The sequence below is a fragment of the Berghia stephanieae genome, chromosome 3 (genome assembly GCF_034508935.2).
Source record: "Berghia stephanieae isolate SIO BIC M18660-M18661 chromosome 3, UCSD_Bste_1.3, whole genome shotgun sequence".
NCBI lineage: Eukaryota > Metazoa > Mollusca > Gastropoda > Nudibranchia > Aeolidiidae > Berghia > Berghia stephanieae.
This window is the reverse complement of record NC_088362.1, coordinates 49,537,735-49,560,696: the sequence shown is the minus strand read 5'-3', so window position 1 is coordinate 49,560,696 and position 22,962 is coordinate 49,537,735. Positions and strand designations below refer to the sequence as shown.

At 35.6% G+C, this 22,962-nt stretch overlaps 2 protein-coding genes across 5 annotated transcripts in view; one reads left to right on the top strand and one right to left on the bottom strand.

Annotated features, from left to right (window-relative positions):
• LOC144967923 (large ribosomal subunit protein mL44-like) overlaps positions 1-416 on the bottom strand; it is a 22,056-nt gene extending 21,640 nt beyond the window's left edge. Inside the window, exon 1 of the mRNA XM_078905702.1 lies at positions 309-416. The gene's annotated coding sequence lies outside the window, so the exon portion shown is untranslated. The remainder of the gene's footprint in view (positions 1-308) is intronic.
• Positions 417-1,337: 921 nt separating this feature from the next.
• On the top strand, positions 1,338-21,603 carry LOC144967922 (DEP domain-containing protein 7-like). 4 transcript variants are annotated; one of them, XM_078905701.1, is made up of 9 exons: positions 1,338-1,539; positions 4,028-4,227; positions 5,312-5,544; positions 6,539-6,744; positions 7,620-7,862; positions 8,928-9,104; positions 11,019-11,095; positions 11,527-11,728; positions 13,370-21,603. In XM_078905701.1, the coding sequence occupies exons 1-9, from the start codon at positions 1,449-1,451 to the stop codon at positions 13,567-13,569; spliced, it is 1,629 nt and encodes a 542-aa protein (XP_078761827.1). In that variant the 5' UTR covers positions 1,338-1,448; the 3' UTR covers positions 13,570-21,603. The 4 variants fall into 4 exon arrangements, with proteins under 4 accessions (XP_078761827.1, XP_078761826.1, XP_078761825.1 ...); XM_078905700.1 differs by having other exon boundaries at positions 13,355-21,603; XM_078905699.1 differs by having other exon boundaries at positions 10,974-11,095.
• The last annotated feature ends 1,359 nt before the right edge of the window (positions 21,604-22,962 follow it).

Sequence of the window (22,962 nt, the reverse complement as noted above, 5' to 3'; positions counted from 1 at the left end):
CAAGGCCTGAGGATTACGTAAGTAACTTAATTGATCGTCTGTAATCATTGGCAATCTTAAATTTTAAGTGGTTAATAAGTTAATGTGGAATGAAATGGCAGTTCACTATCTTAGTCTAAAAGTCTCAAGGCTCAAGTTCAAGCAGAGGAGGCCCAGAGTCAGAGTCAGTCAGAGGTGAGGAGTCTGCTGGAAAGTCACGAGAAATGTCTGCTAATATCAATATGCAAGCGTCGTCAGCAGCGGCGGTCATATATATTTTTCAGAATTGTTCGTAACAATCCGAGGTTAACGCTATTAACACTTTTTACCCTTGATTTGAATAATTGGAGATGAATGTAAAAGATATTTTGTTGATGTCCTTAGGACACAACTTCTTGCCAAGGAGGCTGCCATTTTGTTTACAGACGGTCACCACTGAAGAATAGAACCATATTCAGGGTTGCCAGATTATTTTTCAACAAAATGCCAGGGGAAGACTCAAAAAATGCCAAAACACTCAAAAAAATGCCAAAGTCTGTTGACTCCCACCCCCACTAAGAAAACTACTCACTTTTGAAAGACAATTTACTATCATATCCTGGTGGCTTGCGTGTTTTCTTTTCTTTTATTTTTTTTTTTTTGAATTATACTAAATTTCCTGTTGGGGTAATTTTTTACCTACGGACTACTAAGTGGAGTGCTAAACCACTACACCACGGTTGGATTTTAAGAATGAAAAAGAAATACATTAACATGAAAGGTAAATACGTAAACAGTTAAATAATTATTGACAATATACACGAGTTTTGCAGGAGATTCCCAGAAAACTTACGAGGATACTTGTCGAGGGCTGAATTTGAGTGAATATCTGAGGGAGGCAGGGCTAGTTCAGGGTGTGAGTTTTAATAGCAAAGTTTTCCGATGTGAAGAGATTTGTTTTTACGCGTTTAGAAATAATTAAGAAAAGGTGTCATTTGAAGTATAATATACAAGAAAAGAAAATGCCAAATGAAAATGCCAAATGCCAAATGATTTTTCTAATGCCAAACGGTTTTCAAAAATGCCAGATTTTTGGAATCTGGCATTTAAAATGCCAAACTGGCAATTCTGACCATATTAGATTTAAAATTCGCCTGAATATAATATCATATTCTAAAAGTGCACACTTAGATCTAAAATATTGATAAAAATTACTGAAAAATATTGTTTAATACAAATGTATTAATGTTATTGGATTTTCTTTTACTTTGGTATTAAACAATTCATTTTGGAATGACGGTATTCTTGCGATAAAAAAAACATTGGTAAACACCGCTTAAGATTGTGACTCTTGAACTTTCAACTGTCAACTTCCTACACCGGGAGAAAACTTAGATTTGAAAACAAGTCAGGAGTCAGGTGTATCTGTGCAACAAACAGCTTCAATGTAGATGCCAAATTAAGTGGTTATCGCACAGAGCATATATTAAATGGCAGGGTTAGCCGATACCGCTGCTGATTCTCCTCAGCCTGCTCAATTTGAAAGGGCAATTCCGTTCCGTGAGTCGAAAGGGCCTCTCGGTAAGTTGTCTGAGAGAGAGCGACCATGGCTGTACTCTGCTGATAGATAAAACTGTTACATTACAGTTACACTGTAACTTACAGCCGCACTTTTACTGATTAACTGTTACAGTTACACCCACATTACTGGTTTTGTTAGGTGTTTGGCTTGTCAGCTGACTCAACTAGAGAGCAAAGTTTTAGGTAGTCATTAGGAGTCTAGTGGTCAAAATTTAGCTTTTATCTATGATCAATATTTTCTAGACAACTCACTCTGGCTAGTAACTAGAGGCTAATTAATACTAAGACTTAAGGTCAAAGTTGAGCTTATCTATGATCATTTTCTCACTTACTGACCCACTCTCACTGATTTATTTTTTAAAAAGCCTTTAGCTACTGTTCATTATTGGTATTGTTACATCATTCATCATTACTAATGATTAGCTTGTATTCAGATTAGTAGTGTTGACGGTGTATCTTAACGGACCATTTTTATACACCTCCGTCACGCATGCGCATCCCACCCAATTTCATCAGCGATATTGTGTTTCTGTATTTGGACATGGCGAAAGTTATATTGTGACATCTGTAGGATGTTTTTATTAATAAATTTATATAAAAATAATAATAACTTAAAAAATCGAAATATAAAACCAGAAAATAGAAGTTGCATTGAAGGTAAAGTATTAGAAAGACCTTATTAAATCTGACGAACAGTCAGGTGGCTCCGTAGCGCAATAGACAAGCTGTCGGACTCTAACCTTGAAAGTACCGGGTTCTATTCCCATTTTAGACATTTAAAAAAAAATTTACTTTATTCTGAAAGAAAACATTTTTGTGTTTTTTTGGGGTTTTTTTTCAAAATCTTTTAATCATGTTTTTTAAAAATTTCGATTTTAATTTTCTAAATTTATTTATTAATTTGAGATCAGTATTTGTGCTATGTTTCTTTTTACTTTTGATTTTTTAAATTATTGTTATTATTCTTTTATTAATTATCATTGTATAAACGTACATCGGTAATCAATAAGCACCGTGCTAAACTACAATCTAAAACTATTTAAACCTCGTATGCAGCAACATATTCATCAATTTACCATCATTGCCAACGGAGGTGCATAAAAACGGTGTGTTTTTGTACACCTCCAATGTGTGTGGACGGGGGGGGGAAGGAGGAGGGGGGGGGGGGAAGGAGGAGGAGGAGGAAAGAGGGAGAGGGATGTTTTGCCATGAAAAGAAGTGGAGAAAAGTAAAGTTGCCATTTAAATGTTTTAAATTCAAGCTGTAAAATGATCTCAAAAGGTCTAAATCTAAAATTGACTGGAGTGTTCAGGTTCAGTGCTTGAGGGCTCAGCCAGAAAAGAAGGTAGAATACAGATCAGGATGGACGACTGTTGTAGAGGTCATATGCACTCCTCTAGGAATGGAGAGGAAGAAGTCAAATTCAAGTATTGTCATCCAATCCAATCCAATCCAAAATAGTTGCAGCTTCATGTGATGAAGATTGACGCAACTAGGTGTGGTGCGGTGGCATTGACGCGTACTATCTCAGTCGACTCCTTTTAATCGCACACCCTCAGGAGTTCGGGTTAGTATGTGATCAAGCGAAGCTAAAAATAGCATCTAAGCACCAGCTTTCATGTGCCATTTATGTCAGCCCTTATTGTGGAACGGCAACAGCATTGTTGATTTCATGTGACTGTTGGTTGCTACTGCATTTGAACCTGCTTTGATAAAGCAGTATAGAATTGTCTCCGGTTTACCTGTTCCCCTGCAGCTTTAGCAAGATAGAATGCATCCAGAATGGTAAATTTTCTGACAATCATTATTTTGTGGATTTGTCTACATCTGACGGGTCAGAGGATTATATTGATGGCTGGGAAAGTTTTTCACGCATCATATGATATTAATGTGCAAAAATGGGGCACATTTTATTACATCCTATTTTATGTATTTTTTAGATAGTTTTCTCCAATCAAGATGGAATCAAGGTGTAGCGATTAAGCAGAGTAGGTGTGCGATTAAGCGGAACGGTTATATAGAAATAATTATGTTTTTTTTAAATTTGTAGTGTATATTTCGGAGTGTGTGATTAACCGATATTCTTCTTAGTAGTCCTTCAGAGCCCATGAAGCCTGAGTTTATCCCAGTTTCTATAGCATGGAACGGACAATAGCAATTCCTGCCAGATCTAACAGATCCAGCTCCCAATCACTGCTGAGTGGATAAGGGGGTCAGAAAAATCTCGACTGCACCCGGGATCAATTCGGTCCCTTCGCGTGTGAAGCGAGTGCTCTACCAACTGAGTTATTAGGGCCCCCAATTAACCGATATCCTGGTCTCTAATGCCTGGTGTGATATCCACGTTCTGCACCTGTCATTGAAAACTTCTACTGCCTTGCATTTATTTTCTGCTTCTGTTGAAAAGCCTTTAGACTATAGGAGTTGATGTGAACTGGTGAATATTCTAATAAATGAATTAACTTTTTAAAACACTTAATTTCCACAGGTCCTTTTCGTGCCACAAAAATTTGGAATGATCTCATTGCTCACCTCAAGAGTAAAGTTGAGTTGAAGCGTCGTCGTTACAAGATTCGTTACTTTGACTCTTGTTTCACAGGAAGTGATGCAGTGGATGTTGTTTTGCATTTTCTTCTCAATGACAGGGAGACATTTTCAACTGATCTGTCAAGGGAAAAAGCTGTTAAGGTAAACTATCACTGAAGATTTGTATGGCTAATATGCTAATATTATTAGAATATTATAGTATTAGAGCAGATATTGGAGAATAGAAGTTGAAGATTATATTATAGTCTATTCTCCAATATCTGCTCCCTGTCTCTATGTGTGGCCGTCTGTCATTTCCTGGAATGAAACAACTTTGTTTTCCATTGGTTCTGGCTGGAATTGGAAGCTTTTTCTGTTATATTGCAGTTGGCTGTGAAAATGTATGGGTTGTTTTTTTTTTGTGAGATATATTCTTTCCCGAATAAACTGTGTATCTTGAGCGACATTTTAAACAATTTGAGTATCAAAGGACAAGAAAGCTATGATTGCCAATGTTTGCCACAGACCCAGCACCATTCAATGATCATGATCCTGTCTCAGCACTTGTGAGAGATTTTTTTTGAATGGCTTTAGGTTGGATGCTTAAGGTCTCTCAAGTGCTATTAATCTGTCAAAGTTTTCTTCAATTAACATGACCTATCAAATGCATTGTGTATGAGTATGATGCAAAAAATAATTATTATTTTGGAAGAATGATTTCAATGATTGCACCAAAATACTTGATACTGCTCAGTGACTATGGAGGATGATGATAGCAATCTCTGGGCGTGATATGGCATGTTTAGGAAAGACATTGTACTTGTACACACATTCTACATCTGGCTCAGATGTCAAACAGTGAAACTGTTTGACATCTAAGCCAGATGTAGAATAGTACAAGTGGTGATTAGTGATGGATATAATTATAAGTCTGATTGTTGAAAAAAAAAAGTGCCCATTAGATAACTTGTATTGCAGAAAATAAAGGCTTTGCACACACACCCATCCTTAATAATTTTCAGGTCTAAATGCATCACATTGTGATATCGATTTTGGGGCCTTCTGATCAAATTTGCATAAGTCGAAAAGATCTTAACCAATCTGGTTTTGATGGAAGTATGTTGTCAATATATAAAAGCATTGTTGGTTTACCTAGTCTATCACCTTATCAGATAAATAAAAATGTTTTACACAAAATCTATAATGTACAATCAACTTTTTTTAAAAACAAAAAAACATTGACTAGGTGTGCCACATGTTGATGCATCGAAAAGTATTCAAATCAGCTGTTGACAAGCCAAGCAGTTGTACCAATGTCCAGCCCTTTGAGGACAGTAACAGTAAGCTGTACCATTTCATGGGAGAATATGCACCAGTTGCTGCGATTCAAGATGGGAGTGAAGACAAAGGTGTTGAAAACCATGTACATAATCAGAGCCCTGCAGGTTTAGATCACACCCCGAGATCTGACACTTTGAGGTTTGTTAATTTTTTTCACAATACCCTTACTCATTACTTTAATGTGTTCTGTTTATTGAACAACTGAATGAGTAATTTACTGTAATATTTAGTTTACTGTGCTAATCAGTTTGTATGCAGAAGAATTAAGAACATTTTTATTATTGATGTTCACACTTAAAGAGGTAAACAAATACATTTTTTAAAATTAAAAAATAAAATGAATTAAAGCGCGTCCTTGATAAGGGTATAAACTATAGGTAAAGTCTTTTGTTCACAATTTCTTTACTTATAGCTATATTTGAAAGTTATTTCAGCTGGGTGAATTTTCTTTGGAAATATCACAATAAGATTGATTCTAGTTTAGACGAAGATATTTAGTTAGAGAGAGCAGTAAATATGTTTAGGCTGGCTGCATTGTAGCCTGAGTAACATCGCTCCCACAACTGTCTTAACTGCTGTCATTGTGAAAACAGTATGATATTATATTTTATGAGATTGAAATCATACCCTGAGACCCGGGTTGTGTGACGTCCCCCCTCCAGTCACTTGAATGGAAACCATTGAAAAACCGGCACAAGGTATATCCCGTATTGTTTCCTTACATACAACAATCAACGACCCAAACTCACCAATCATCATCCCAAGCTTCATAAAATGCAAATCAGATAGTTAAGCTACATGTAGATACAATGCATCACAATACATACAACCATTTACAAGAAGAGACACATACAAACACAGCTTTTTCCCCATGAACATTAAATGACTGGAAAATCCTGCCACCTGACTTAACGAATGTTGGATGTTTGGAAACTTTCAAAACAGTGTTGAATGCATTTGCTCATCAAAGTAATCTGTGACTGTTCCTTGTTTTGATTGGACTGTAACAGAACATTTGCAGTGATGGAGCCTTTTGCAAATACGAGATATTGAAGATTGAAGAACCCTGTCCTCAAAGATGTAAGATATGATTGATAAATATGTCCCTTGTATTGTCTCATTGGTTGCTCAGATTGTCTGACCACAGATATGAACCAGATGATGAACCATGTGAAGGTCCATCTGATCTTCAAAATAGCCATGACCTCCGACCCTTCAAACATATCCATTTCAATTTGGGGAGGAGTGTAACAAAACCAAAACAATCTACATCTTCGGACAAACCAATGAGTCACATTGCAGGAGACCTGGCTGGTATCTCTTGCCTTACAACTGATGGTATGTACTTCACTCTATCAAATACATGTGTGCACTTTACAACTTTGTATATTCTAGTCATTATTTTTCTTTTGTGTAAAAAATTGTTCAATTTTACTTAACCCTGACTTCATATCTATACTGTTTTCACCAAAATAATGTGCCATAGACTTGTATTCTATCCCAAGGGTAGCAAGCAATTGCTGTTGTCTGTTTCATGTCATGATATAGAAATAATCTCTCTCTCTCTCTCTCTCTCTCTCTCTCTCTCTCTCTCTCTCTCTCTTCTCTCTCTCTCTCTCTTCTCTCTCTCTCTCTCTCTCTTTCTTCTTTCTCTCTTTCTCTCTCTTCTCTTCTCTCTCTCTCTCTCTCTCTCTCTCTCTCTCTCTCTCTCTCTCTCTCTCTCTCTCTCTCTCTCTCTCTCTCAGAGCAGAAATTACCCTCCCCACACCACTTCCTTCCATTTTAATGACCTTTATGGGGCATGAATGGACTGATGTTATATGGGGTCCGGACATTACATCTCGCATCTCTATTGCTCCTACTGAAATAGAAATTTTGGCTTTATCCCCATGGATTGATAGGCAATTCTGCATGTTATTTTGGTGAAATTCATCAATTTGAAAAGTGGAAATAATGCTATGCCGTAAAAACAATAACTTACAACAAGAATCAACAAAGATATTATTTTCTTATATTTAACACTTTATTCAGTCTTAACACAACTATAAGGAGCAAGAGGCTGCATATAGAGCCACAATTTGAGAATACACTGATTGCAATACAACATTGGTTAAGGACACAGACATGAGGGATACTCTTGTGTTTAAGGGATGTTTACAGCAACATTACAAGGCTTTCAAGTCACTATAATTATTTTTCTCTTGTCTTTTCAGTGGTTCAGGAGACTTGGAAGCAGGTGGCGCTGTCACAGCTTCTGTCCCTCGTAGAGCTCACCTTCCTGGATGGGATTCTGTGCGAGGATAAAGAAACAGAGGAGCAACAGCAGAGACAAAACCTCATTATCTCAAACATCGTGGCCAAAAATTGGAACCTTCCCATAACCCCAAGTGACATCACTGCATCCTCTGACCCTTTAATGCAAACTGCTATGGACTGTATTAAATTTCTACCCAAAGGTGAGACGTTGATTTTGATGTTTCATTCATAAAACCTGAATATGTAGGAGCCTTTGCACATTTTTTGGACGGAGCAGTTTTAAAAAGATAAATATGCAGGAAATTTAATAGATTTGTCACCAAAAATTATGTTTTTAGCGCAAAATGACCTAGTGGATAAGGGATTGGACATACAGAATTGGATTGAAGCTCATTTTATCATTGAATAAGAAAGTTAACCTCTGTTGCTTATATTTAGGTGCTAAACATTGGTTGATGTTTGATCTTGAAATCGACATTAAACAAAATAAATCTCATTGGCTATTTAAAAGGAATTTATTTATTCATTTTTTTGGTTCTTATATTGGTCCCAAGTTGTAAGAATAATATTTGATTAAATGTGTGTCAGTTTAAATAATTGATTTTGTTATAAGTCGTTAACTTGTTATTGTGCTAAATAATTGTCTTAGATTATATTTCAAAAAGCTTTAAATTTCCAATTTTGGAATGTTATTTGGCTAATTCAGATTTTGATCTCGTGATCCAGATTTTGTATTAGTTTATCATTGTCTTTGTTTTCTAAAAGGGAAAGCTGACAAGCACTTCAGAAAATTTGAGGTTCATCTAAAGATGCCAATTATGGCATTGTTTCATTGTAAATTTTGACATCAAATTGCCAAAAATGATTTTTTTAAAGCATAACAATTGCTGACTATAATATTGACAATAGCTTGTCAATGAATGAAATACTAAAGACGGATGAGAGATCAGAAGATGTGGTGCTACATGTTTGTTGATCCTTTTCAACATCCAGCAAACATCTTCTCATCTTTCATTCATCTTGACAAAGAGGAAACTTGAAGCATCCACATCATGTCTTCGTTAATTAAATTGAAGGTTAAATTGAATTTGACTATTGCTACTTATTTCAGAGTAGGGGATTGGAACTGAAAACAATATGTCATTAACAGGCTTTTTTTTTTTCTTATTCTTGAAAGGCAGGCTTTAAATCAAATCAAACGAAAGAAGACAATGCAATTTTTACTAATCTAATTTCCTTAAGTTTTATTGTTGAAATGTCTAAAGGTTTAAATCTTCTGAGTGAGCCAATCTTGAGGAGGAGAGGTTACGAGTCAAAACTTTGGGCCAAAGATATCATAGTCAAACACTACACAGGTCTTACAGAATGTCTGCTGCCTCGACGGTTTTTGGAACTCAACCTATCTATTCTCAACCTGATTCTTCAAGACAATATTGAGACAGGTGAGAAGAACATCATTGTATCAGAATATGTAGTAAAACTAATAAATAGAGGTGCCTAAATGAGAATAAAATGGAGATAAAGATAAAGGGAGTAAATCTGACTCATGAATGAACAACACAAAACAAACTACGTTTCGGCCCTTGGCCTTTTTCAAGTAAACACAGAATACATATATATATTTATATTAGATTGTCATAATAATATAGGCGAAAATTTGTTAGTGTGTATGTGTGTGTGCAATGGAAGAGAGAGAGAGACAATGAGATGATGTAATGATATCAAAACTATATATATATCTCAAGAATAAGGTAGGGGGAGGGCGGGGGGGGGGGGGGGGGGGGGGGTATTGAAGAATACTAGACAGCAATAGTGTTATTAGTGGTCCCCTACCTCCGCTATTAAGATATTGAAAGAAAAAAAAAAGAGAGAGAAAGAGATGGATAGATAGAGAGAGAGAGATGTTTGTTTTTGTTTTTAAGGGTTTTACGGCGCTTGCAACACATTTTTGCCTATATTATTATGACAATCTAATATAAATATATATGTATTCTGTGTTTACTTGAAAAAGGCCAAGGGCCGAAATGTCGTTTGTTTTGTGTTGTTCATTCATGAGTCAGATTGACACCCTTTATTTTTATCTCCATATCAGAATATGAGCTGCTGAAAACGTTCTCCATTACCTCCTCTCCTGGGTCATTCTGTTCTTTAACTTTTCTCCCCTTTGGATAATACCCTTCTTCAACAACACTGCAGTCCTTTAGAGTCCACCATTGTCTCTGTGTTATTAAATGAACCAAAACAACATTTTGCTTCCTGTAGATATGATGATAGTCTAGTGCAAAGCATAGTCTAACCAGTATAAGGCAGACATCTTCTTCTTTCCCAATGAATATATAGGATTAAATGTTCCTGTTTTTTGCAATTGGAAGCAGGCTTTGGACAGCCATTGGCGTAGTAGATTCCTTTTTAAAGATTATTTATCATCTACTACCACTAGAATTACTGCTACTGCTACCACTAATTTTACTACTACTACTACTACTACTACTACTACTACTACTACTACTACTACTACTACTACTACTACTACTACTACTTCTACTACTACTACTACTACTACTACTACTACTACTACTACTATACTACTACTGCTACTACTACTACTACTACTACTACTACTACTACTACTACTACTACTACTACTACTACTACTACTACTATTACTACTACAACTACTACCACTACTACTACTACTACTACTACTACTACTATTGTTATAGATTATATTAGATCCCTTTAAAAATTATTTAGGGCCTGTTTGGTATTATTTTTTTGTTTTGCTTTTTTTGTTTTTTGTTTGTTTAAAAAAAATAAATTATTATTATTATTGTGACTGTCATCACCACCAGAATAATTTTTATTAATGTCTTCTCCATCTTGAGTTCTCCCTCATATTTTATGTTATCGTTTAGTTTTTGTTATCAATCAAGAATTCACTTGCACTTGCTAAGATAGCCCTTTTCAGATTATTTTCAAGATAAAAGAAAAAACATACGAGAACAACTCAACACTCCTTGACATTCATTCCGACAGGACATTGACTATCCTTTAGATTGTGAAAAAATTTTGATACAAAAATGGAAACTTTTGATTGCTTTGAACCTGCATCTGAGGAGGAAGTTATGTTAATTATAAAATCTATTATTATTATTATTATTATTATTATTATTATTATTATTATTATTATTATTATTATTATTATTATTATTATTATAGTCCTAGAAGTTTCTGCTTTTATTTAAAATTAAACATTTTATAGAATACATATGGCTTTAAAATTACATTACTTGATAATCCTGTCTTCACAGCTCTTTCAGCTTTGCAAATGTACATGCTTCTTCTTCCTGTAACAGCGCGAGAGGAGCTTAATCGTTTACTTAACTTTATGCATTCATTGATGTCGGAGACTGCTTTCTCTCTAGATTCCAATGTAAGTTTGTTTTGTTTTGTTTTTTCAATTTATTCCACAATATTTTGGTATTTGATATACTTGGCAGTCAAAGGAGTTAGAATTTGATATGATTTGTCACACAAAGCATGTTTGATTTCAATGGTTGAGGCCGGAACTTCTAAAATTGGCATAATTGAGGTAATTCACAGGTCTCCTCTTGTGTTAAGTGACTTGGTCATCTTATTGAATGGTGTTGTTTAGGGGATGCGATCAAGATCAGAGTTTGAATGATTGGGATTTGTGGCATTAGCATAGGTGGAAAAAAAGAGTTAATACCTGGGACAGTTTGGTTTTTTCATGAAGTAGTGATCCTTGGTATATACTGACATGTAAAAGGTAGACCTGTTCTTATTTTCCAAAATCTTTTTTTTTCTTCATCTTTAGTACAGTATCCATTTTCATTCCAACAGAAATCCAATGAAATAGTCGTGTTGTCCACATTCACAGACTGCATCTTTAAGCACAAATTGTTGCCACCAAACTTGGCCCAGAAATTGGTGCAGGTGATGGTGATGAATGTGGACCGCATCTTCACAGTTCCTCGGGTAGTCAGGGAGAAAGTGGCCATGAAACTACATAGTATTAAAACAGGAGAGCCTGTAATGGGAGCTGGTAAGTCATTAATTCTCTAGTTGTCTCAGGGCTGATATTTTGCCCAAAGATACTTTTGAACATTACTACTGGCCAATATTTAGTATGACCTTAAATATGTAAATTTTGCTGCTCGAAGCTCGAATAAATAAATAACAATGTGAAATTGAATGTAAGCTTCAATTTAATATACGAAAACAGATAAAATGGACTTAACAACGACACTACCACATTATCTAATTCGTCTGTAGTCTTTCATTCATCCTGTTTTGTTGATAAAGGAAAAACCTGAAACGTCCATTTTATCTGTTTTCGTATATTAAATTGAAGCTTACATTCAATTTCAATTTTTAAATAGGATATTAGTGAACTTTTATATTATGTCAATAAAGATGTTAGATTTTTCAGGAGACCAAAAGCACATGAAACTGCACGTGTTAGTGATTGATTATTGATGCAAAGGAATGAAAGTATATAGAGTACAGGAAAAATTTAGTTCATTGAAGGGATAAAAAAGAAATATTGCAAGTGAAATTTTAAAATTGTCACGCATTCTGAGCATCTGTCATGTGATGGAAGGGTTTTCCAAAAAATGAGGTGTTGAAAAGTGAAATGATTGCTAACAAATTTGTTACAAAAAAATTTCGATCAATATTTGTTCTCAGATTTCTTTTAGGGACATAAATGTTTTAACATTCTCTAATATACAGGAGCTATCAAGTGCTCACTACCTTGAAAACGATGGTACAGGTTTTATATACTATTGTTTTTTCAACTAGCAACCAATTAAATTTTAGTAGGAAAAGGCTTGTTGTAAACGTTTGTCTCTATTGTTAAAAATCAGCCTAGCTACATTGTACTGAACAACCTGAAAATTTCTAACTTTTTCTTTTGTTTTTTTGGGCCTTTAATGAACTTCAATTATCCAACTTTGATAACACAAGAGAATTAACTATAATTTCAGCTGGTATTTTTGTTAATTAAATGAGAAAGTTTGCTAATCATCCTTTATTCTATGTATCCCTACATAAATTTGATGATATGATTAAATTTAATTGATATTGAGAGATGAGAATCAATAAAAATCAAGATTTTTTGTTTTGCTTGAGAAGTTAATGTTGTTGTCAATGAAGAAATCCAACCAGCAAAGCATGTGCATGTATACTTTATTAGCATCTGCATTCAATGCAATGTCATTAAAAATCCTTAAAAGAACTGTCTTTGTGCTGTGTTGCTCTCACTACACTGTTTGGAAGGAGAGTTGCCATAAGTTATGGTCCTTAAGATGGAAAGAAAGTTAATAAAGAACAAGCTTTACCAGTAATATGTAGATAAAATGAGGTTCTAAACTGGGCGATAGTTTATGAGCTGGTTTTGGTCAAGTGATATTTTTATTAATGATGGTGAGACCAGTTATTTCTTAAAATACTATGGAATGGATCGTGATGAGAGTGATGAATTTATAATTGCTGCTATAGAGGTGGTGAACATGTCTTAACAACGTGATAAGAGCTTTGATGATAGAGAGTCATGTTTGCACAATTTAAATGGAGCCTTTGAGACAAGTTTATGAATAAAGAGCTCTGTTGCTTGTTCAAACACATATATATATATAAATATGGTTTCTGTTTTATTATATTGCTACAGATATTTTTTTCTCAGATTCAACCTTCTGCAACCGAATCAGTGTGGAAGAATACGAGAGACAGTCAAAGAGTTGCACGGAGGACAGTCTGGTTGACCTCATGAACCATGTACTTGACAACACCTCCATTTCTCTGAAGGAAAAGAAACAACGGCTCAAACAGTTCCACAAGTCATATCCAGAATTGTACGAGAAGTTCTTCAATGGTTTATTATAAGCCTTTTATATATATAGTTGCTTTAGCTTTGAATTTATTTTATTATTTATGATTAAGCTCAATTCAAGTAATACAAACATAACATCAAATGTGCAGCATCAAAATCAAAATAAAAAAGTGCCAAAATCAAGTAAGGTGTTTTATCAGAGTATATTAGTACAGTGGAATCCTCTAATCAAGAAATGCCTTTCATTGCCAAAATCGTTGTAATTAACCAGGTTTCCAGATTTGCCCAGCAAGTGGATACTTCAATTTTCAACCAAAAATTTTGGAGTGCTTAAGCCTGTTCATTCACAGTACGATTTCCATAGAAGAGCAGAGCTGAATTTAGCTTGTCTAAAGGTGAAAACATGATTAATTCCTTTTGTTTACTTGTTTCTTTGATACAAGTTAGCATCTTGGGAGAGGAAAGGCAATGTTGCAAGCATTGACATTGCTTGCACATCATTGTTGACCATAACACCTTTACTATATTACATATGTGTTTAGTGTAGATACTTATGCATTTTGTAACAGGCAGTATGACAAAAACTTTTGATAAGTATTTACTGATCAATATACACAGTAGAAAGATGAATTTGTCCTAATGTCAGCCTCCCCCATTCCTTGCTCTGTGCCTTGTGAGTTATTGATGAGATCGAAGGCATATGTCATAGTTAACAGACTTTTAATTATTTATTTTTGTTTTGTCTGAGGATTTGAATCTAATCATTGTGGCTTTCTAGCATTCTCAGATAATATTAATTCATTGCATTTCCTGACATTCATTCTTGGACAATTCCGAGGATTTTTATATTTATTGTGCTGGGAATCCCTGGCTTGAATTGGTAAATCCTCAACTAACAAGTTAGCTGTGCCTTTAGAAATTTATTCATTTAATTTTGGCCCTCCAATATCAAGGTACCTGAAATTTCGTCCCTATTGCCGAGTTTCTTGATTAGAGAGGTTCCATGTATAAGGATTCGTTGTCGTATATCTATTGATCTACTTCAACTGTCTGTATTATACTGTATATGATTATATGATAATATTTGCCGCGAAACATCATGTTTTGAGTCAATTGTGCTGTGAGATTTGTAATTAATGAATTTTACAATTCAATCTACTCTTGCTTATAAATAAAGCTGATTCGTGGTTCATAACAAGTGTATAGTGTTATAATGACCAGTGAAATCCATTTATGATTTTTCTACTCGTTTCCATTTTATTTATATCAGATTGTTTGTATATATTTGCACCGTACACAAATCAATGTTTGCATAAGATATTTATTAACTTGTTATTCATTTTATTTAAGTTCTCAGAATATGTTGACCATGACAAGTGTATGATGTTGTTTTGATCTCGTGAATTTGATCCAAATGTCATTGAATGACACACTCTGTGCTCACTATTGATCTAGTTTATTTAGTGAATTATTGATGAGGTTTATTTATTGGTTGTGCACAGCTTCAATCATTAAATAAACGTTTTGTATCTTTCTCATAGAAATGTTCCAAAAATCATATTGTCATGATATTTCATGCCTAGCTATTGACAATATGCATGGTTTTTTATTTGTAAACTCCATTTATTTTATAAATTATGTTTGTGAAGGTGCTTCTGATTGTTTCTGTTGGTGGTTGATGAGGTTATCGTTGGAGTCTTTTCTATCCTTTTAAGCCTGTTGGTCCTTTTCTGTGACTTCTTTCTTTTGCTGGAATAAGATGGTTCAGTTTTGTCCAGTCCCTTGCTGGAGTTCTTTGATGTGGTTAAGGCAGTCTAATGTGAGATCTTTCAATGTAAATCATCTCCTTATTAGAGTGTGTATTTGAGTTTATCAGAGTTTCTCCCTCAGGTGGAGGAATCATGATGTCGATGTGTATAAGACTTTGATTGGGCCCACTGACAGATTACTATTGCAATGTCCTTCTGTCCTCTCCTTAAAGTTGCCCTGTTTAACTTACTTTTTATTGGGCATTGTGATCCAATAGCGTTGAAGCACTTAATTGTAGATTTTTTAAAAATTTCCAGGGCTTTGTGTATGATGCCATTCTGCTTTTATTAACTGCTTATATGACCCTTACTGTTATCAAGCACTGGTAAAAAAAAATTTTTAAAAGCTTCCACTTTGAATTCTCTCACCCATCAGCACCGCCCCCCCCCCCCTCCCCCCTCCCACCCATCTCACACACACACACACACACTCAGTTGAAATTCTAATAGCTCGTGAGTTTTAATAACTCGGACAAAAAAAATAAAATTGAGCTTTTATGTAGCGCCATATCCACTAAACTTGCTCAAAGTGCCTTACAAGGGGTCCCTGGTCAACAGCAACACTTAACATGTAGGATGGGACATGACGCCTGTTAGGGCCTGTTAGGCAATATTACAATTTTTCGGACAGCTGTTAGGCAATATTACAATTTTTTTGGACAGAGACACCGCTGTGTTAACGACCAGGTACTCATTTTACACCCGAGTATGGTGAGAAAATGTGAGTAAAGAGCCTTTTACAAGGACACTTCTATGTGTCGAGCAAGGTTTGAATCCAGGACCTTCTGATCCAAAAGCAAGTGTCATACCACTAGACCACATAGCCGCACAAAAGCAATTGGTTGACGAGGAGGAAACGAATCATTCCACCTGGGTGGGGATCCTGACCTCCCATAGCGGGCAGGGAGGTGCATACTGTGTCTTCTATACCCTTATATCTGTTTTCCAACATGCTTTCTGCCTTTGTCTTGGAATGAGATTACTTGGTTTTTTTCCTGGCCCTGGTCGGAGTCCTGGCTGAGAGGGAAACAGTCAAATGCATAGTTATTGTTTTGGGGGATGATATTTTTTTCCTTGTAAATCATCTCTCTGTTATGTATTAATATATTTGTTATTTTTAGTGGATAATGTAAGCATTTGAGTGTATTCCTCTCTGTTGGATTTTGTGCTTTTGTCCGGATGAGACTTATAAGTGATCTCAAACTAAGTACATTGGTGGTATGCTCTTGGAATCTACATCTGATCCCTATTTGTTCTCAGTTCCCCTTTGTCTTACTTTTTCTTGGGTGCTTTAATTGTAATTCTAGAACTTTTTACTATCCCATTTTCTTCCTTTTTACTGGCGCTGATATAACCTAAATGTGTTGCAAGTGCCGTAAAACCCTTAAAAACAGAACAAAACAAACATTCCACCAAGTTGTCATGGACCAGATGTATGGTGGTGCTGTTGTACAACAATGCCATTATCTCATCTCTCACTCATCTTAAATTTTCATTCATTGTGTTTTGTTGACAAAGGGGAAACCTGAAACATCCGCATTAACTGTCTTCATTAATTAAATTGAAGCTTCCATTCCATTTGACTTTCTTATTAACTGTTTTTAGGGCAAGCCTTCACATTAGCGGGTGGTTGGATGGGAGCATCACCCTTGAATCATACACCTATGATGTTCGCATGGGTGTACGATCCGATAGTGATGTCGTTTCTTCTTCTCTTTACTAGCCTATCCTGCTTCTTTGGTTTGTGATTGTATTTTTGACAGGGGATATTTTTTTTCCTGTAAATCCTCTGCCTGTTTGTTCTTGGTTATTTATAATTTAGCTTATGATATCTTTAGGTTATGATTTTGATTTACATTTGTACTATTTTTGTTAGATTGCTTGTTTTTTTGTTTCAGCGGTCTCTCATATAACCTCAATTGTGTTGGAAGAGACCTAAAGCAACAAACAAAAAAAAAGCCTTCACATTAGTTTCTAGGTCCTGGGTGGGGTTCCTGACCTTCCACAGTGGGAGGTTCTTGCTGTATCTTCTATCCCCCTGTATCTGTTTTTCAATTGCTTTCTGTCATGGAATGGGATTACTTGGTTTTGTCCTGACCCTGCCAGAGTCCCTGGCTGGGAGGGAAACAGTCGAATGTATAGTTATAGTTTTGGGAGATGATATCGTGTAAATCTTCTCTCTGTTATGTATTGCTATTTTTTATTTTTGACATATGATTTGTAAACATTTAAATGTATTCCTCTTAGTGGGATCTTGTTCTAGTGTCTGGGTGAGACTTTTAGGTGATCTCAAACTAAGTACTTTGATGGTGTGCTCTTGGAATCTACATCTGTTTCATATTTGAACCAATTCCCCTTTGTCTTACCTTTTCTTAGGTGCTTTAATTGTAGTTCTAGAACTTTTTACTGTCCCATTTTCTTCCTTTTTACTGGCGCTGATATGACCTCAATGTGTTGCAAGCGCTGTAAAAACTCTTAAAAAACAAAACAAAACATGTTTCTAAGTCTTAATTACTGAATTATATTGAGTCTCATGCTAATGGACAAGTTTTGAATCTATGTTTGTTTTGTTTCCTGACCATTCCAGCAGTGACCAAATAGCGTTATGTACTAGTTCTGGTGGAATGTACTTTGACTTTGAGATTTTTTGTCCTAACTAATAATGGATGAACGGTAAATATCAATTGTAAATATCTGTTTACACCCCAGAAATGGAATTGACTCTACTTCATGGGCGTCATATCTCTGAAGGAATGCTTTTACATCTATTTTCCGAAACAGAATTTGCTTTTCTTTAAATATCCTTATCATATTGGTCTTCCTTTGAGATTTAGTGAATTTTATAGGTACATTTAAATTAGATCATTTCCACTTCTTAGAACTATTTGATTATTCACACCTCGGTCAAGAAGGGTATGATATGTCTAAAGTGCCTTATACACAATCCTGGGATTTTGCAATCATTGTCACCTATTCGGTCAGTGACTACATTAAATATCTTTTCCCCCTGTTAGTATCCTCATATTAGGCAACTTATCCATGTCCACACATAGTCTAATTATTGAAGTAGCAATCTCATCAGGGGTTATATTTATGTGAAATGTATCATGACAGTTATCACCGAACTCAAATTGATCTTCAATTTTTTATACTGGCAGCATTTTATTTTTTCTAGATGTTTTAAAAATCTATGCAATTATATTATTATTATTATTATCATCATTATCATCATCATCTTCAAGATTGTTACTTTTGTTTTACTCTGATGTTCAGAAATGTGTGCATTTGAAAAACGATATTACTCATACTTTATTTATACTGACTGTTCATAATTTACACTGACACATCCAGAGCAAAATATTATTATACTCCTTGAATTGGGAAGAGCCTATTATTTTTTGTAAAAATCTTGCATGCAAAAATTATTATTATCTGCGGGCTTCTATTCTATTCCACTCTACCATACTCGCTGGATTCTTGTATGCCAACTTCCAGCAAACTGGATCTGAGTGACCAAATTTTATCTATTAATAAATCGATACTCCCATGAGCATTAGATTTCAGCATACTCAGATTCTAGCACGCTTTTATGCTTCTTCCAAGAGCGTGTAACAATCCAGCGAGTATTGTACTGTATATCATTTGTCCTTTCCACGCGACTTCATGTTTTTGTTCTGGAATGAGACTAGATGAATCATCGTTGGTCAAGTGAAACCAATCAATGTAAGGTTATAGAAGATATATAATTTTGATGCATAGTGATATCTAGCCAAGCCACTATTTCAGCCAGAACAATACAGTGCTGTGAAAAAAGTAATCTGTCAGGTGCATAGGGCTGGAGTTAATCCTGGGCATTAGGAATTGCACGCTACCCTTTGGATAGGTCTCTAGTCTATCTCAAAGTACTTCCCTCCTAATATAACAAACCCACCTATGCAGGGAGGTAATTACTTTGTCTTCTATCCCCCTATATCTGTTTTCCAACATTCTTTCTGTCTTTGTCTTGGAATAAGATTACTTGGTTTTGTCCAGGCCCTGGCCTGGCTGGGAGTCAAATGTATAGTTAGAGTTTTGGGAGATGATATTTTTTGTCTTGTAAATCATCTCTCTGATTTGTAAACATTTGAGTGTGTTCTTCTTAGTGGGGACATGGGCTTGTGTCTGGATGAGATATTAAGGTGATCTCAAACTATGTAAGTACACTGACTCTTGGAATCTACATCTGTTCCCTTTTGTCTTACTTTTTCTTGGGTGCTTTAATTGTAATTCTAGAACATTTTACTATCCCATTTTCTTCCTTTTTACTGGCGTTGATATGACCTAAATGTGTTGCAAGCCCTGTAAAATCCTTAAAAACAAAAACAATCAAACCCAGCTATACAATCACTTTTGGGTGGACAGGGAGTCAGAAAAGATATTAACTGCATCCGGGATCGATACTGGTCCCTTTGCATGGGAAGTGAATGCTCTATCAACTGAATTATCCCGGACACCCCCCCCCCCCCCCCTCCTACTATAATAATGCGAAACCTGGCTTTAAAATTCCATAGGGGAATCATAGGGCTACTCACTTCCTGTGTAGATCAGGGAGTCAATTTTTGTTGTCTCATCTTATCCACCATTACTGTTGTCCCTTTTCGAGTAGCATTCTCTGGGTGGGGTTCTTTGCCTCCCATAGTGGGCAGGGAGGCACTTCCTGTGTCTTCTATCCCCGTATATCTGGTTTCCCCAACAAGCTTCCTGTCTTTGTCTTGGAATAAGATTACTTGGTTTTGTCCAGGCCCTAGCTGGGAGGGAAACAGTCAAATGTATAGTTAGAGTTTTGGGAGATGATATTTTTTATGTTATTCATCTATGTTATGCACTGTATTGTTTTGTTTACCTATTATATATGAATTGTAAACATTTCAGTGTATCCCTCTAAGTTGTGGCCTGCGCTTGTGTCTGGATGAGTCATTAGGGTGGTCTCAAACTAAGTACTTTGAAAGTGTGCTTTTGGAATCTACATCTGTCTCCTATTTGAACAAATTCCCCTTTGTCTTACCTTTTCTTGGTTGCTTTAATTGTAATTCTATAACTTTTTACTATCTCATTTTCTTCCTTTTTACTGGAAACAAGTAGCATTCTGTCATTGTCCAAGGAGGATATCATTTGATTTTACTTTTGTTAATACTAAGAAGCTAGAAGCTGTGGATTGTAAAAAGTAACGTAACAGCTTCAAAAAATAACAAAGTACTAAATACGAAACACTTCTTCATTCAATAACACAAAAAAAAACCCAGTACTACTTTTTGCGGCTATGTGGTCTTGTGGTATGAAACTCGGGTTTCGGATCGGAAGGTCCTGGGTTCAAGCCTCGCTAGCGTTTAGTTGAGTCCTTGGAAAAGACTCTTTACTCACATTCTCTCACCATACTTAGGTGTAAAATGAGTACTGCACTTGGCCATTAACAACGTTGTCTCTGTCCGTAAAAAAAATTGTAATATCGCCTAATAGGCGTTGTCTCGTTCTACATGTTTAGTGTTGCTGTTGGTTTTGTAAAGCACTTTGAGCATGTTTAGTGAATATTGCGCTATTTAAAAGCAAGTTTTTAAAATTTTATTTTGGGGTTTTTGGGGTTTTTTTTGTGTTTTAATACGTCACATATTATCCAGATAGACTGGAGAAAAGTCCTCAGTGTGTCTGGTCAGGAAGAACAATGGTGAAAAGTGAAGAAGGGTTTTGAGCTGAAATATTCTGTGTTTAGTATTTCGTTCTTTTTGAAGCGGTTACTTTCGTGATTTTATATTAATTTTGCATACGAGCTGGCTAAGACTTTGCATCCAACAAAAGACAGATATATATGTATCTATACTTATGTGAATGCGCAAAAAAAATTTTTTTTAATAAAAAAAATTTCTCTATTTTTAATCAACCTCCTGCACTATGTTATGGTTAATGTTTATTACATTAGTTTTAATATTTGAGTGGGGTATTCCAGCAGGGAACCATATATTATGCAATAAGTCTGTTGGGTGTCTTTTATTTTAGTACACGGATAGATTGCACTTTGATCTATCTGGATGGGGTATTCTGATCGGCCATGGTAGGCGGAAAGGTCACTTTTGGAAGCAGAGGGAAGGAAGCATTAAAATATATACATAGTTCCCTTTTTTTTTTTTTTTTAATTTTTTTTTTTTGAGAAATGCAAATTTTCCCCCATAAATCAAGGTTAGACTGGGGACGTATTTCATTATAATTCTTGCTAATGCTGAACTGAATAAAACGAATTGGAATCAATTTAATTGTCTTTTTTATTTTTTATTTATTATTTTTTTTTTGGCGGGGGGAGGGGGGTCGAATATATTGTATACATTATATATATACCATACTATATAGTATAGATGCCCCCCCCCCCCCCCCACATTCACACACACACACATACACACACGACTCCCCTGGCCATCCATTTCCTTTTCCTTATATTACATACCAGTATCATTACTACTATGACTACTACCTCCACTACTACTACTAAAAGTACTACTATTGCTTCTGCTGCTGCTACTGCCACTCTGGGTGGGGTACCTGACCTCCCATAGTGGGCAGGGAGGTACATACTGTCTTCTATTCCCCTATGTCTGTTTTCCAACATGCTTTCTGTCTTTGTCTTGGAATGAGATTACTTGGTTTTTTCCTGGCCCTGGCTGGGAGGGAAACAGTCAAATGTATAGTTAGTTTTGGGAGATGATATTTTTTCCCTTGTAATTCATCTCTCTGTTATGCACTGTATTATGTTTTGTTTATGTATTATATGATTTGTAAACATTTGAGTGTATTCCTCTTAGTGGGGACCTCTGGGTGGGGATCCTGACCTCCCATAGTGGGCAGGGAGGTACATGCTGTGTCTTCTATCCCCCCATACCCTTTTTCCAATTGTTTCCTGTCGTTGTCTTGGAATGAGATTACTTAGTTTTGTCCTGACCCTGGCCGGAGTTCCTTGGCTGGGAGCGAAACAGTCGAATGTATAGTTATAATTTTGGGAGATTATATTTTTTTCCTTGTAAATCATCTCTCTGTTATGCATTGTATCATGTTTAGTTTACATATTGTATTATATGATTTGTAAACATTTTGGGTGTATTCCTCTTGGGACCTGTGCTTGTGTCTGGATGAGACTTTTAGGTGATCTCAAACTAAGTACTTTGACGGTGTGTTCTTGGAATCTACATCTTCCCCCTCTCTCTCTCTCTCTCTCTCTCTCTCTCTCCTTATCTCGCGCCTCCTCTTGCATCCACACTCGACGGCCTTTCCTCACATTAACATTGTTTCCACATTTGAAGAAATGTGATATTTTGTAAATTTACATATTTATGTTTGTGTTTTCTGTCTCCTGACGAAGGCCAAGGGCCGAAACGTTATTTGTTTTGTGTTGTTCCCTTATATATGAGTCACATCTACTCACTTTATTTTTTTTTTCTCTCCAATTAGTGGGGACCTGTGCTTGTGTCTGGATGAGACTTTTAGGTGATCTAAAACTAAGTACACTGATAGTATGCTCTTGGAATCTACAACTGTTGCCTATTTGAACCAATTCTCCTTTGTCTGCCTTATTCTTGGATGCTTTAATTGTAATCTAAAACTTTTTACTATCCCATT

Coding starts and splice junctions, on each gene's coding strand:
- LOC144967922 (XM_078905698.1), top strand. CDS start 1,449: ATGGCAGGGTTAGCCGATACCGCTGCTGATTCTCCTCAGCCTGCTCAA. Junction 6,745..7,619: donor CTCTTGCCTTACAACTGATG/GTATGTACTTCA, acceptor TTGTCTTTTCAG/TGGTTCAGGAGACTTGGAAG. Junction 9,105..10,973: donor TCAAGACAATATTGAGACAG/GTGAGAAGAACA, acceptor CTGTCTTCACAG/CTCTTTCAGCTTTGCAAATG.